The sequence below is a fragment of the Aphis gossypii genome, chromosome 2, assembly GCF_020184175.1.
Source record: "Aphis gossypii isolate Hap1 chromosome 2, ASM2018417v2, whole genome shotgun sequence".
NCBI lineage: Eukaryota > Metazoa > Arthropoda > Insecta > Hemiptera > Aphididae > Aphis > Aphis gossypii.
Genome location: NC_065531.1, coordinates 67,342,515 through 67,360,594, shown reverse-complemented (window position 1 = coordinate 67,360,594; position 18,080 = coordinate 67,342,515). Strand labels below are relative to the sequence as shown.

Sequence of the window (18,080 nt, the reverse complement as noted above, 5' to 3'; positions counted from 1 at the left end):
GATTTACGATTTGTGGCATAAATTTCCATAGGTAGTCATCAAGTTTGCTTTATTTGATAATATGAATTAAGAGTAATTGCGTATGCAATACACGCAATCGTAAATATGCCAGTTGAACCTACTTTACTAAAAAAAAAAGCACCGTTATTCCAAAAAGAAAAACGTAAAATTATAGTTCACATGTCAAAAATTGTTTTAATTAATAATTGTTTTATTACAATATTTTATTTAGAGTTAATCTAACCAATGTTGGTGAAATTTAAACTCATTGTTACGACAAAAAGTTTTAAATGGACAATTTTTCGTGAAGACGATTAACTAAGACTTTATTCTATATACATTTTGATATTCTATAATACCTAGTGAAAATGGAAACGATACTAGATAGATATAATAACTACTAAACTGTAGCTTCAAGTCACACTTTACCCATGGAATATGTGACACTGTGATAAATGTGGGTCTGTTAGTTGGGAACAAGTCACCGATAATCGGATGCCATCTTTGTTTGGTGGACAAATACTAATTTTGCTTGTTGAACACACCACCACCGAATTTAAATTGAAACCGAGCCCAGTGTTATTTAACGTTTTCCTTGTACCGTTTTTCTCTCAACTCTCAAGTGACCTATTACACCGTACAAAAAATATTTGTAGACATCGGCTATCAATAATAATGACTATAATTTCACTATTATGTTGAGTATAATTTACAGACTGACCTAACATAATGGCATGATAATTAATTTTCACATTTAGCAAAATAATTAAATTTTGATTTCTGTATGTTTGAGATAAAATAATAAACGAGTTCCTAATTATTATCGTATTTATGTAAGTATAGTATAACGTATAATGAGTATAGTGACACATACGCATTTGCTTGTACGATCATTATTTTTATACATTCTCCTCTGTGAAAGAAAAATTTAATTTTCCTGTGACGTATAGGTAAGATGACCATTTTAAACTGGACAGTCCAGTTTTCGATCTCTGCCCCCACAGCTGAATTTTCGGGACACTAAAATCTCCCATTTTCTGAAAGTAAGTCAATTTTTATTGACGAATAATTTTAGCCACTTATATACGCATAGCTGTGAGAATAACATTTTTCTTTATTTTTAAATCCATGGTACACCGGCTAAGATAACCAGATACTATTTTTATAATAATATATAATATTTATTATTTTTTTTTTAAGTACTTATAAATTTATAATACTGCAGTGAATGACATAATATATTATAATTGCCGTGTTATAAATTCGCAAACACATTCGACTGTTGATTTTTCCCCTCGTTATAACCCAAAACATATATAATTAGTCACCTTTAAAACACAACCTATACATTGTCTGTATCAATTATCAACTCGTACGTACTAATCGTAATCGTGTATCTTGTGTTTTCAGCAATCGTTCGAATAACAGCAGCAAAAACTGCGACCAACAAGAAAACTGGGCGCCACCGGATCAACCGGTCCAGCAGAGGAGACGATCGCATTACGTGGTGGAAGTCAGTCGGCGGTGCAGTACGTCTTCGGATGTGCCGAATCGTTCGCAGCAACAGCAGCCTCCCTGCAAACAGCACAACTTCACTAACAGAGCATCGCAACGGTCTTCGTCACAAGGTAAACATGGGATTGGTGTCTATATCAATTATATTACAACATGTATATACGCGCCGTGTAATCTAATACATATGTATTAAAAACAATGCTATTAGATAATTTTTAAATCCCATTTAATTCACGTCGTCGAAATTAAAATTGTCGTGGAAACATATTATGATTACTTATCTACAAATTTTATTTATAATTATAAATTATAATGTACTACCTTCACGTGCGCACATGTTTTTTTTACGGCGAAAGGGCTAATATAGGTTTATGGGCAAAATTTTAGCATAATTCAGGATAGGTATATTCTTACCTTAAGTATACATGACAACCTTTTTGAGGTAATACCCTTCCATTCAAACACCCCAAATTGCGTAGTCTTTGCGTGTCAATAATAATATAATATGACAATAATAATTATGCGCTGCAGCACTACAATAACCGTGGTATGCAGGCAATGTAACTAAATATAGTAGAGCTTACACAACACGAAAACCATAGTACCTATATGTAATAATTTACCTTAAACGTAAAACACTGCAGTTAATTCTTACTATAACTATTGCCATACTTAAACTATTGCCGAATTTTTCTGCTTCCATTGGTTTTCGAGTTGTAGAAGACCTACTGCGATCATTACATAAGTGCGTAACACCTGGCGTTATGTATATTAATTATAATATGAATTGCTTTGGAGCCGCTTTGCACCTTTACACTCGCTCATCCCTCGTACGTACACTTATTAATATAACACGGCGGGCGGTGTTATGTTTACTTTTCTTCTTCTTCTTCTACTTCTTCACCGTCTATTTCTTCTTCTCCGTTTTTGTTTGTTTGTTGTTTCCTATATGCTTTCCGGTGTAGGCGATAATTGTCCGCGATGGGGTTGCATACGTACCGGTGGCGGATCGTCCGGTCGGCGGAGGAACGACGGTGGACACGACGCCGACGACGACGATGACAACGACGACGAAGACAACGACGGAGGCAGCGTGGAGGCGTACGATCTGGCGACGGACGGCGGGGGGGCGGCCTGCTGCCCGGGATCGCAGTGCGTGCCCAGGAGACACCGGCGCAGACGCAAGTCATCGTCGGCGCGTGGCGGTCGCGACAAAAGCCCAGGCAAGCTACGATTGCTGCTCCAGCGGCCCCGGGGACCTCGGTGTTGGTCACGTTGCTTGTCGCTGTTGTTTGGCGAGCGCCGACTTAGTGGTTGTTGTAATTGTTGTTTTGGTCGTGGTCGTCGCACTTGCACTTGAAATCGTATACGACAGTAAAATATACGCACGCAACCATGACAAATATACGCATATTATATGGTTGTTATAATCTTTATAGTTTTTAGCGGTATTGTAGACAGTATATACATATAGTAATGTCGTAGTATTATACAGTAATAATAGTGTAAAAAAATATCGTTGTTATTACTACTACAGTAGATACCTAAACCTCTGATATAATATACCGCACACGTGTCCTCTGATTACCCGCACCACTTTTCACTTTCAGAGCTGCACGTTTATACGCCTATACCGTTGACGATATATTGTTACTATTCATTGTAGGTATTTAGTATTCGTCATTGTTTTTTTTTACCTATAGATTTTTTTTTCATACTTTTTCGTTTTAGTTTTTCTTAAATATATTTTACTCGAATCGCATACATCATACATCGCGTTATACAGAGCATTAAATTGTAAGCATGATGTATGTGTATGTATTTATACGCGCATATGTATACGCATACACTCTGATATGATTATTTATTTGTTTGTGTTTTTGAGTTTATTTCGTTATTGTTGCTTTTTTTTTTTTTTTTTGATACGTATAGGCAAAGACTGTGGGGTTGACTTTTTATGTTTCCCGATGTTACCACACGCACGTTTCCAATGTTTTAAATGTTCCAATCATTATATTATTATAACATATTACCTATATGAAGTTAATATTAGGTATTAGGTTTATACAAAAGAATGAGTACTTAAATTTATTTTAACATTTTGTGCACCTATTCAGTGAAAAACTGAAATCACTATCAAATATCGATCGTTGTCACAATAAAAAATATGTAATATAACATATTATATTATATTAATGTGCTAACGACCTATATAATACTATTATATTATTTATATTATGTTGACCGCATTAATATTTTTATTGTTTTTTTTTATTTGTTATTTTATGATTATTTTATTATATAACTTTTTTTATATAAATCTTTTACTTGTGTAATGGGTTTTGTCATCGTAAACATGTTGTATACATACTCATGTAAAAAATATATTATTTTATTCATTCAAAGAAATTATCATACTATCATAATGTATAATGTTAGATATTAAACGCATGGATTTATTCGTATGTTTATTTATTATTATTTTTTAGCCTTTTCTTGCATGTCAGTAGAGTTGAAGGTTTATGTAGTATACACTAACCGTGGCGTAGCCAGAATTTAATTTTTGAAGACTAATAATATTGTTATATATTAGAGAGGCTTAACCTTTCATATAAGTATGGTATGATGGCATGATGCTGATGCCGTGAATACATAATATTTTAGAATTTTCCAGCAACCTTTACAAATTTTAATATATATTATTAATAATATATTAATTAATTGTTACGTCTTACGTAATATATACGTTCATAGAACACAGAACATTTTTAATTCTCCCCCCCCCTATTTTTCCAACCCCTGGTTACGCCACAGACTAGGAAACTAGTCACTTTTATGTATTTGTATAATATATAGGTATCTGTTGTACTTGTGACATTATTATTTTATCGGAATACCGGAGTTAAACAAGTAATGACGTACAAGCTATATTTAAAAAGAAATATAAATCCAAAATCATCAACTACCTACGTACATTAAGTTGCATTTTGTCACGCAAAATATGGGAACTTGAAACATGCATTTTTAATTAGCACGTAAAGAGCAAAAAAAAATATTGTTTTCATGTGCCAAACACATCACATGGTTGGTGGAGGGTACTGTGGTGGATATTTTTAAACATTTCTTTGTTCGCTTATCCAGATTCTAGCTTGTAGAGCCAAATCACTTCGGTATTAAAGTGTTGGCCACCTCTAGCCAACAATCTATGATATTCGCATTTCACGCATGTCGGTTCATTGACATGAAAATAGAATTCGTTTTATTATTTTATTATAATTTAACTTAAAATATGATTGCATGTGCCTACTTAACTAATCGATGTATATAGTAATTAAATATGGCAGTAGCTAAATAAAAATAAGCTTAATAGATTATAATATTTTGAAAATCTCACTAAAATTCTTTGACTATAATTTTTAAGCTAAGAACTCTTTGGTTTACTTTATGAGTATATACTAATTTCAAACTGTTCCTATATGACTATCGATCTATAATATTCGTGTATAATAGTCAGTACATGTATATTTTATTATCAATATTTTTTGCAGATTTATGTATTGAGGAACAAGAGATAGGTTAACTATTCATTATAAAATTTGAAGTCAGAATATTTTTTCGCGTATTTCAAAACATAAAAGTCGAATTATAATATTAATTAGTTATAATAAGTATTTAAATTTTTGATGAGTGGAGTTGACTAATACTTTGCAAAATATATACCTCTGTGCCACTTAATAGTCTACTACTCTACTCCATTCATCTTAACTTAAATAATAAAAAATATTTTTAATTATTTTTAAAAATATAAAATTTTTAACGTATGTTGTCATTCATTAAAACACAAGACTTAAAAACTGATAATGGTTTAAAATTGTAAAAAATATCTTTATTTTTTAATGTTAATTTACATTATTATTAAATTATATAAATAACATTTTTTTAAAAAAGTTAAAATTATGCCAAGACATTTAAATTAATTTAATTATGAGTGTGTACCTTTCGTAGGTAAAAGCACACATATATATTTATAGAGTGAATCGTCAAGTAATCTCATTTTTTTTTCAATAACACAATTATTCAAAATTTGATTTTTGGAATTTTTGAATACACATAGAGATCATATTTAAAATGGTTTGAGATAGTTAGTATTACTTAAGAAAGTATCACGTAGCTATATAAACTTATGTTTTCCAAAGAGATCCTCTTTCATACTGTAAATTATTAATTGAATAATCTGTTTGAATATTTTAACATAGTTATCTATAACTAAATTTCTTAGTTATTTTGACCATTTTTACAAGTTATAAATATTGATAGATTAACATCAATGATTATAACCATCATGTATTTTAAACTAATTACCATGGACTTATATTAAAACACAGTTAAATAACTCAAAAACTACTCGATCGAATTTTGATTTCGAGGTTTCAAAATGTTCAGTAGAATTATCTTTAAAATAATTTCAGTAGGATTCCATTTGAAAATAGAAGTTAGCATTTCCACTAGACACTCCTTGAAGTCGTACAAAATATTTCAAGTATTCGAAAATATGTTATGGTCTTTAGGTATTGAAATTCCAATAATTCGATTTTGAATTACTATGCATAGTCGAGGAAAAAAACGAGGTGAGCTTGATCAGTGAAGCAAAACCATGTCTACCCAAAATGTATTCCCCCTATGTGATGACGTTACATCATTATCTTCGATATTTCTACATAATTATTATGGTTATATAATGTACATTGTTGTATACGACACGTTTATAATCGGAACAATCGGCATTGTGTGTTGTGTGTGTTCGCAGACTGCAAATCGGAAGGCTCTTACTGCCGGAAGGGACACGAAAAGCGGCGCAACTCGACTCGGAACGACGTGCCCGACGAACACAACCCGTCGCTGCAGCGCGCGAACAGCGGTAATCACGGTTACACTAATCTGGTCAACGATCGGTACGCGTCGGACGAGCGGATGTGCCAGAGCACGTCGATCGGCGGCGGCGGCTGCGGCGGCCGACCATCGCAGAACAGCCTGACCGAGAACAGTCCGGCGTCGTACACGACGTCGCTGAGTACGGACACGCTGTACTGGGACGAAGACCCGATGGTCGCTGCGGGTCAGCAGGCGCCGTCGTCCGCTTCGCGACAGCACTCGGTCAAGTCGCAGTCGTCGTCGACGTACCGTCGGGACAACTGCGCCGTCAAGCCCGTCAAGTCGTGGGACAACCTGACCACCAAGGCGTTCGGCGGTTACGGGTTCGGTTACGAGTATTTGGACCGCGACCAGATCGTCAACAACAACAACGGCGGCGGCGGTGGTTCCGGACAACATCACATGGTGTACCTGCAACTGAAGAACGTCAAGGGCGGACAGAAACATCACGGCGGTCATCATCACCACCATCACCATCACCATCAACACCCGCAACAGCACCACAACCATCACAATCAACAACATCACCATCACCATCGTCACAACGCCGACGGCCGGATCCGTCACCCAACCAAGTCCACGGAGGCGCTCCTGTCGTTGCCTCCACAGTATCCGATCGCGGCCATCGAGTCGTCGGCCAGTTGCGAGTACTTGGACGCGTGTTCGTCGTCGTCGTCGTTGGCGGCCGCCGGCGGCGGTTACTTCGCGGGCTACATCAGGAACGACAAGGCCAGTCAGACGGACTGCCGGAGATACGCGGCACAGCATCAGCAGCAGCTGCCGCCGGCCGAGGTGACGAGGCTCTGATGAGAATCTCTATATTTAAATAGCATATAATTTTAAAACATTTTTTTAAACAATTTTTTTTTAATTTTTTACCGCCTCGTCCCATGCATATATTGTTTGTCTCGGGTTTTTTTCGTTTTGAACGCGACGAGCAATTTTTTTACAAACAAAATAATTAGGTACTATCATACTCCGCCATAATGATTTTTTTTTTTTTTTTATATGCATACTACACTTAAGTTATATTTACGAATATTATTATATTTATTACGTACAATCTTTTTAGATTTATCTCTAGTCAATATTATATAATATCATATATTATTATTTATTACTATCGGCCGAGTTTTATAATAGCTACGTCCGTTATTATATTAATCATATATTATTATTATATTATATTATATTATATTCTAATATCTTAGACTTTAAAATATATACGCGCGCAAGTGTGTATCTTGTAATTTGTATGTTTGAATTTTATTTAGACCGTGAAATAGTGGACTTTTCGTCGGTTTGGGCGCGTATATAATATTGTCGTCGTCGCTGTAAGACAGTCTGACGTCGAACGTGGACGTACAATAATTATACAAATTTATTTATTTACTCAAAATATTATTATATGTGAGAGAGATGAAACGGTTTTTAGTTAGTTTTCCTCGACCAACTATTTATAATAGGTCCATATAATAACGTCTTCGTTCCCTGATCTGAGCAAACATCAAAATATATTTGTGTGCTATCCGATATCGCTATATCGGTAATAACTTATAAATAATAATAAAATACATATTTTAATCCTATGAGTTATGCATTGTACCAGAACTTACCGATTCCATCATACAAGTTATAAATAATAATTTATGTTTTAAACGTATTTGTTTGTTTTGTTTCGGAGGGTCACTTTTTAAACACGGAAAATTGTACATCAGTTCCGAACCAAGTCCACTGCTTCACACGATTTATTGTGTTGTTTTTTTTTTATCTGTGCGTGATGTTTGTTAATTATTTTCTCTTTTAAACTGTAATGTTTTCTTTTTTAATAATCAAGTCCCTCAATTGTACTTGTATATTGGGATACATATTACCTACATCAATAAATAAATGTAAGAAAAAATATCCAAAACAAAAGAACCCAAAGTATTTTGTAGATTATTATACCGTTTGTAACTTATTTCGAACTATAAAATAAATAATATATAATAATTTGTAGTATTTTAAATGTGTTGGATAGGTATACATGAACAATACGGTTAGTTAATGTTTCATAATGTTGACCGACAGTATTGGAGAACATCATTTCATCGTCAACACGAATGATCAGATATTGTTTGAGTTTTGAATGACTTCTGCTTCGAATGGAGATTTAGAAAGTCACGAGTACAATAGTATCTATTGAAATATTTTTTAATTATTGTGAGAAAATGTATGACGTATATTTGAATTTACAGAAAACTAAATAAAACAAACATAAGTACCCTATTGGCTATTCGTATGTATTTTATTATTCATCAATTAACCATAGTTGATTAGGAGATATCGCCTCAAGTAGGACATTCAATAGATAAGTATTAAAAAAATATTACTTGTAGGAATAGACAATATTTCAGATTTATTTAATGTATAGTGTATACCCACTTTTATTCTAAAAGTTAGCAACTATTATAGGTGTTTAGATATAATGTGTTGATTAAAATAAATTGACAGATCTCATGAGATGTATGCTCTTGGACGCGGATGTAGACTAAAGGCTATAAGTAATGACTGAATAGAAAACAATCAAGCTCTACCACTTCAAAAATATGTAGATTATTCATGGGAAATTTAATGCGAAAAGATTGGAAATTAAGTTTAAATTGGCGTACAAAATTAGTGGTGGCAATGACTGCAGGTTAAACATTTTTTATAATATCCACTATTAAAGTGATGTAATAGACACCTTTTACAACACAATTTGAATATTTCTTCCGCTTGTTTATATAAGATGATAGTACACTGTTCGCTAACAAAATACCTAATATATTGACGGTTTTTGATTTTTTAATTTATATAGGTATTTAAATTTGGGCGAATTGTTGATGATTATGTCAATATTTTTTCCGGTTCGTTCAAGTTTAAAATTTAAACCGTGATTAATAGTGGTGAATCGGGCGGTCCAAGTAAGTAACAATATAATTTATTTAGTAAGTTATAAATTATTATCACGTATCCGAAACGATACAATCAGTACCACAAACAGTCTAAGAAGTAACAATACCGACTTCCGACCGTTGTTATTAATAAGGTGACAATAGACATCCACGATTCAGCAGTTGAACGAAAAAGAGATTATTAATTTATTTTATTAGGATAGCGTATTAGCGTGTATTAAGTATTAACTATACAGAACCAATTTTATGTCTCGTATAGAAAGAAGACATTTTCACTGACATATATTCAAAATATATTTGATAGGGTTAAGAAAGCATAATTATCAAAATTTAGTAGTTTGCAGTTACCACTACACAATAAAACGGTATACTTTATCACCAAAATATCAGTCTATAAAGGTTAGCGATTCTAATAATATTAATAAATTTCAAGTTCAATTTTAGTTTAATTGAATAAAAGTATAAAATAATTAAAATTATCATCATATTATTATAGAACTGTGTTATATATTATCCGCTTGCTGGTTGTTTTCGGATTTCATCAATTGAGATTTGAGAGTTAGTTAAAATCATAATATTTTATTGAAGCAAAATAATTAATATAGAGCGATTTTATTCTTAATATTCTCTTGTGCCATACAATAATATTATAATTATACTTAAAATTACATTGTATTTCAAAAACGATAAAATATATTATATCAATTAGGTACAAAAAAAAAAAAAAATGGGGAAAAGTACATCAGAAGGACAACACAATAAACGAGGAGGGGAATTCGATATGGTGAAATGGATGCAAGTCGTATTGCTGCGAGTATATCGTAGACCACTGGTCACTTTTACAACGTTCTCGCGGCTGGTCGCGTTTACTCGAACGCGATGACGACGGCTGCGGGCGAGACCCGAACAGTTTCGGTCGCAAGGAACGGCGAGCGGCTAATAAGCGATGTCGTGTTCGTTTACGGTATCGATGACGACTTTTGCGACAAAAACTGGAGACTGATACGAACGAATAGAGATAAGATGCTGCGGAATCGGCGGCAATCGGAGCTCGGCAGGCGGAATTTCCGTGAGACTAAAAAGAGCCTGTGCATCGCCAAATGGGTACACTCCGCGTAGATTTCGTCCTCCCGTCGACGGCGCCTGCATCCGGTAGCCGTCGGACCGCGTGGACCGTGAATTTCCGACTTTGAGCGACCGATTTTCTGGCTTCTCTGACGTCTGTATAACTCTTATATTATATAATCTCACCCCGCGCGTCAAAGTCTCCACCACCGTCGTAACGAGCCGTTTCATTGGTGCACCGCGGCCGATGCGCAATCGTTCCCTGCGCCGGTAGGTACAATATGCTAATCGCCGTGTCGCCGCATCGTTCGCAGTTGCATGCGACCAGAGCGGCAGTCGGGTGCTCCCTCGAACCGGCAAAGGGTCGATCGCATCGGTGACCGGTTGCCTGCTAACCCATCGCGTCTCAAATGGCCGGAGAAAGTGTGCACATAGGTTAGGTACCCGACACATTTTTTCGATTATTTTATATTTAACATACAATGAAAATCTAGCACACATATTATTAACATTATTTTGTCATGTTATAATATTATATAGGTACCTATAATTAAAATAATATTATATTGCTCGTGTATAATACATTCAGTGGCGTATTTATAGGGGATGATAAGAACCCTTGACCTTTTTTTTAGCTTATACCACAGCGTTAGTTTGTATGAAAAGATTAAAAACGTATTTAAGAAATTCTATGAAGGAGGTAAATATTCCCTATTCACTGCAGATGAAATATGTGTTGTATTTGTATTAATTGTTTAAATTTTGAATACTATTTTAATTTTAGTCCAGATTGAATGCGGCCTTACAAAGCTTTACATTCATTATATAAGATTAGATATTAAAGAAATTATTGACGAAATAGCTAAATAACCTAGATGGCTACGGTTTGTCTTATAAATGATTCATTATTTAGTTCATATTATTTAATATTTCATATATTATATTTATAAGGTTTATACATCTACTATTCACATATATAATTAGGGTTCAGATTTTAAAGTATATTAGGTAAGCTTTTTTTTATATGAGATAGAGATTTAATTTTTTGAAAATACATAAATTCTTTTCACGTCATTCTGACTCCAAATAAACCAATTTTTTTTTTTTTTGCTTTTTTTGCTTTTGTTTAAATTATTCAAGGTGTAAATTTTTTATATGTTTATTTTGCTATTGCAATAAAAACAAATAAAATAATAAGAAACGTAAATACCCAAAATGTGGACTAGGTAAGTGGTTATATGGATTCTTATTATTGTTTTCGTTATCTGCTTGTTTATATTAAATAAACAGATAATCGATTTACATAATATAGCCTACAGTAGTGCAGTACCTATACGGTCAGTATGCCTTCAACATCGATATCGATCGTTTCAAAATTTAAAATTTAGTGTTGTAATTTTAAACCTCTGGTATGAAGTGAAGTATGCAACGATCACTTCAGTGGATGTAGAGAGTTCATTTTTTATATATTCAGTATCACTACAGCAGATCTAGGGAATTACACGGTAAATACCTAATTATTTTTTTTAATTTAAATTAATTTTTCAAATTTTTTTTATAAATTTTTTACCTAGTTCATTTTAACTTTTGGTCATACATTTTTTTTTTGCTTTTAAAAACAAATATGCTTCTTTTTTGCATTTTTAAAACAATCGTGATCTTTTTTTGTTGCGTATTATGCTTTAAAATCCGAGCCTATATGTATATAATATATATATTAGGTAGGTATGAAATCAAAATAAATTGATAGTATCTTCATGTATTTCGAGTGGAGGGAGAAAAACTATTTTGGTCATTTCTCCCCCCTCAAATAAATCCTACATACACCATACTTGTATTAATAGTATATACTATATTATACCTAAGTTTTCATAGTTTTTATTAATAGGTGTTATTTTCAGTGTTGTTTAATCAATATTGATAACATAGTTAGTACCTATTAGTAATAAATATATACTACTTACAGTATTATTGTGTGAAACTTGATGGACTACAGAGGCCCCCTAAAAATGGAAATAAAATTAAAAAATACTATAAGCTAAAAGAAAATATACTTTTCGATCATTCGTTAAAAAAATACTTTTATGTTATGACAAACGTATTATTGCCCTTCAACTTAGACGTACTCAATAAGGGGAGGGTGTAGCTAAGTAGCTGGTCTTAATATGTCACTGATTACTAAACACAACGATAGCTAAAGTTGGCTACTGACTTTGTGCTTGAATGCTACACCCTCTTAGGCCAGTGCATTTTTTTTTTTTTTAATCTACAATTATAACAACTGAACTAGACAATTTTTATATTTAATTTTCAGTTAATATTTTATCAAACGAGTAACAACTCCGATGTATATTTATTTCTAAAACACCAACTATAAACGAAAAAAAACTTATATTAAATACAATAAAATAATAAAACGTGTTAAACAAAAATTAGTTTTTAATCTGACTAAAGTACCAAAATGTTTTACTTCAAATTACCTACCTATTTTAATTTATTGTATTTTCACACAATTATTTTTTCAAATAAATATTTAAACACCGTATAATCATTAAAAAATAAAACTTAATCTTAATTTTTGACATATTCATGAAGGCATATTTTTCAAAATTTAAGATGTAGTGTTGTAATTTTGAACCTCTATCTCTATGAATGAATGTGAAGTATGCATCGATCACTTCAATGGATGTAGAGAATTCGTTTTCTATGTATGAAAATATTCTGTCGGACAATAGTCAGTTTCACTAATGCTGCAGATCTAGGGAAATACATGGTAAATACCTAATTCTTTTTTTAATATAAATTAATTTTTCAAAATTTTTTATTAATTTTTATAACTAGTTCATTTTTGGTTATGCTTTTTTTTCAAATAAATATGCTTCTTTTTTGAATTTTTAAAACAATCGTTATCTTTTTTTATTGCATATTATACTTTAAAATCCGAGCCCTGTATATAATATATATTAGGTTGGAGTTATAATTAGGGCTAGGATAACATAGGATTTTGCATTTTTTTTTAGGATTTACTGGGCATAGCTTTTCAAACACAAAATATGATTATATATGAGTCATATATGAGTCCAAATATATAGTTTTTATTTTGCTTTTTTTTGCATTTTTTGCACTTTTATGGATTTAGGGTCATTTTGTAGCATTTTTAGGTCATTTTTTCAATTTTACTGACATTTTTATACTTTTTTGAAATCTAGGTAATATTTTTTATATATTTTCATTTATTATGTTTTTGATAAAAGTTTTGAACTTGTCACAAAAATAATATCGTATTCAATATTTCAATAAAATTATAGAAACAATGTGTTAATAATCGCTATCGATAATAAAATCACGTATATTTTACAACAATAATCTTCGATACCGTGAGTTTTTTATAATATTATAATTTAAATAATTTTATACTGAAATATTAATTAATAATTAATAATTATAGTGCATTTTTATAATATTTTGATATCATTTTTATCTTTAGAACATTTTAAGGTCATTTTTAGGTTATTTTAATGTCATTTTTTTTAGGTTTTTTGGGTCATTAAAATCCTAGCCCTAGTTATAATAAATTGATATTATCTTCATTTATTTCGAATGAAGGGAGAAAACTATTTTAGTCATACCTCCCCGTCAAATAAATCCTAAATACGCCACTGAAAATATTTATTATATTACGACCATGGTCCAAATCATTTACTTCTCTACAGTATTATCAAAAGATTTACTTGTAAAATTAATTATATGATGACTGATGATAACAATTATGTGACTTTAATTTTAGTTTAATATACGCTTTTTATGTGTTATTAATGAGATTTCGATATTTTTTTTCCAAGTTTTGTAAAAAAATTGATATTTAGTTTTTATAAGTAAACCTATCATTTTTTTCTGTTTTTTTCTTAACAGATTATCACGTATCAGCTAGAATACCAAGAACTTGAAATAGTTCATTAATGTCAAGTGCAGATATTTATTATCCATACGTCATATACCTAATATCACCAAAAAAAATGGATTTGAGGTTTTTTAATAATTTTTTTCTCTTATTATGTTGTTCCATTTTTTATGCAGCGATTAAACATAAATCATAATGATATGATTAAGGACTAGCATATTATTATTCAATCACCCCAGAAATATAATACTATCATAATTCATAATGAATTGTGAAATTGCGCCATATATATATAGGTATATAAATATATAATATAATATAAGACCTTTTTTTTTTTTTTTTAAAGTAGTTTATTGAAATAAGTGTTTATTTTACAATCGGTACTAGGGGACACAATCAGTAAATAAGTAAAATGTTTAACTTTACAATGAAAAAAGGACGGTGGGAAACATTGAAAGCACTTCACCCAATAAAGAGGCACTTGAGGTTAATTATTTAACTTAAAAGGTATGCGTCAGATGTTGAGTAGATTTCTAGGCCTGCAGTTGCACTTGAGGTGTCTTAGCTGGTTTCCTGGAAGATGGTTGGAGTGAAGTTGAGCGATGAGGCTATTGGGGTGATCAGCCGTTTTAGAGTGAAGGCGAGTATAGAATGTGGCAGCTGTTTGTTGATAGTAGCAATTTTTAGCTCATTGTGAAGGCTGACATATTTGGTAACGTACCGAAGGGAGTTAACAGAATATAAAACCTATAAAATAAATGATAAAATATAAATAATTATTATGTAAGACATGTAGGTACAAGATGACTGTAAAAGTTACTAAATCCTTCAAAATCGGTGTTAGGTATATAGGTTAGGATGCGTACAAGCCACATTGTACGGTAGCCAATCCAGCTCAATTGCTCGGTGACGTAAATATAGCATGACAACGCATACATTTGAATGTTACTATTTGTTTCATCGACAAGGTTTTACGATTTCGAAAAATTACCAACGATATATATTTGTACCTGCAGGATACGTGCATAATGTATTATTATATTTAATAATTCACATTTCACTTCTTCGCAATTATGTTTTTAATCCTACCGTTTAAATATGTATGATATTATTTAGTATTTACTATCGTAAAATATAATATAAATAATTCACTGAAGGTGGATCTATATGGATTCCCTCTATTATAATATTATTTATCTATTATTAATTAATTCATCATGTCCCCTGTTTAGCTTTAGGATAAAATAATATTTACATAACCAATGTCATTTACTTTTATATACTTTCATAGACATCGTGTCGATATTTTTATTGCAGTGCGGCAATATGCCATTCCTCCGAGGTTTCGTACGACACACAAAGTTCTCCTACGCGGTGGTGCTAATTCAATCTTCGTGTTTGAAGGTACATAAAATCGTGTTCGACTATCATCGCAATTTAATATTATAATTTATGTTCGCAGGTTTCTCTCGGGTGTTATGAACAAACACACATTCATATAGAATTGTCTTGTCCGGCATGCGTAGCGAATATATTATACATTTCGACATTTCGTGATGAGTACAAGTGTGTTGGTGTTAATTTGTTCACCTACAAAGGTTATGGTGTTGACTATCATGAAGGTATGCAATTAATGATATGGTTTTAAATAGATTATGAGTAAAAGCCCCAAATCGTATACGAAAACAATTAAAAAAGGTTTCGCGAATGAGTATAGCTTCGGTGAAAATGAATATGACATTACATCCGGGTCGGATGAATGGTTATGGTACGGTATTATAATATATATTGTTATATTTTTTATTTACACTTATTATTATTAGACGGTGCGTTGGGGAAAAAATTTACCTTAGGTACTTATTAATTATTATAAAAATATATATGCTAAAAGAATGCCATTCGACTTCATGATGTCAACCATGTGTGTATGTGAGTATTAGGTACTTCATTTTTTAGTTTTTTGGTCGTTATTCGAATATGTGTTGTAAAAACAGATTTGTGTTTAAATTTTTGTTTTAGAACTCAGCGTCAGCGTAATCAAACAACTGTGACTCTCATCATTTGATGTCCATGAACAATGAACATGCATTAGGTACCCCCCAAAGCCTTTGAGTAAGCATCTTAAATACTTTCATTTTCGGGCAGTCTATATTATGCGAGTGACTTTGTCATACGCGTAAACTTTATACTTACAAATGCTCTACTGCCCTCGTGATTTCCCTGTCAGCATAATATAAATAAGGTATATATTATATAAGGTATATGTGTAGGTATATATCTACAACGATTCGATTGGCAACTTCTTCCGTAGTGTAATAAAACGCGCAATAGAGCCATACATGCTTATTCGCAAATCCGGAAGTTACAGTAAACGTTAGCCTATCGCCTAATAATGAATAAATATCGTGACTTAACTCGCACATTCAAAATGTGCGCTGAACGAATTAAATCTAAGAAACGATAATTTACCTTATGATAATAAATATGGGATTTTCGTTCTATGAATTTTTTATAAATTTTTGTGAAAGTAAACCTATTTGTTAATATAAATCAGAAATATGTTCAGTTAACTTATTTTATTTATTAACAATTGATGTACACTTTCCATTGTCAAAACTTCCTATAATGATAATTGATATTCCACGTAAGAGCGAAAATTATTTCTTTAATAATAATAGACGGGTGATTTATTGATAACTTGTATAAACCTATAAAAATTGCTTGTCTTTCACCTCTAGTACCAGTAAGATTTCTATCATTTGAGCAAAGCATCGATACAAGACAAATAATTTACATTGGTCAATGGGTTTTCTACATATTTTTGTGTACGCGGATGCATTAGGTATTTATATTTTTTTGTAATAACAAGCGTATAACATTTTAATAACATTTTTAGTTTTTATTAATTGCGATTTATGTGTAATATATAACAAAAATAAACCATGTCAAGCACTGTGTAACTGCTTAAGGGAAATTCCTGGGTTTTTATGACAATGTAAATTACCCATTCACACGCTATGCTTGTAGTAAGGTAGAAAAAATAATGAAAATAATTACCTAAGTTAAGTGTACACAAGATCGTTAAATTAGTAATTAATAATTAACACGTAATAAAATTAACTCGTTAAGTAATTAAAATGAAAATAAATATCAACTTGACTAATAAGGCGATACATATTACATAGGTCGTGGGTCATACAATAATAGTGTATTTTGTTTATCTATCGCGTATATAAAAAATATTATAACAAAAATTATAAAATCAGATTAGTTTTATTAAAAATGGTGTGTATACGAGCAGTAATTAATTTATGAAACCATTAGAACCGTTTAAATTAAAATTATCAAAAACATTTTTGAAACATAAATTATTTTTAAATCAACTTCATTAATCAATCATTTCTATAGTACGTACCTATATTATCAGATTAAAATAGTTATAAAGCTTTAAAAATATTTTTTTTATAACCAGTGAATGCCTTTATATCTTTGCTATAGTGTATACGATACATATACCTTATACCCATAGATTTAGGTACAGATTGTATATTTAAAAAAATTGAAAAAGAAATTTGAATGTAAAATTAAATAGGTTATGCCATTATAATACGTATATATTATAATGTCATAACTTCTATGATAACAATGTTCCTTTAAATATTGGTAAAATATTTTTATTTGAATAATACCTACATTTTAAAGATTCAGTTGTCGTTATAGTGTTTTACGAG

General features: G+C 31.5%; 1 protein-coding gene across 2 annotated transcripts in view; it reads left to right on the top strand.

The window, feature by feature from the left end:
- LOC114130540 (uncharacterized) overlaps window positions 1-8,439 on the top strand; it is a 33,639-nt gene extending 25,200 nt beyond the window's left edge. Inside the window, exons 7-9 of one of the 2 annotated variants that reach the window (XM_027995529.2) lie at window positions 1,411-1,628; window positions 2,481-2,738; window positions 6,323-8,439. In XM_027995529.2, the coding sequence (XP_027851330.2) occupies window positions 1,411-1,628; window positions 2,481-2,738; window positions 6,323-7,254 (1,408 nt within the window). In that variant the 3' untranslated portion in view covers window positions 7,255-8,439. The remainder of the gene's footprint in view (window positions 1-1,410; window positions 1,629-2,480; window positions 2,739-6,322) is intronic. The other variant, XM_027995530.2, reaches the window with a different exon arrangement.
- Window positions 8,440-18,080: the final 9,641 nt, after the last annotated feature.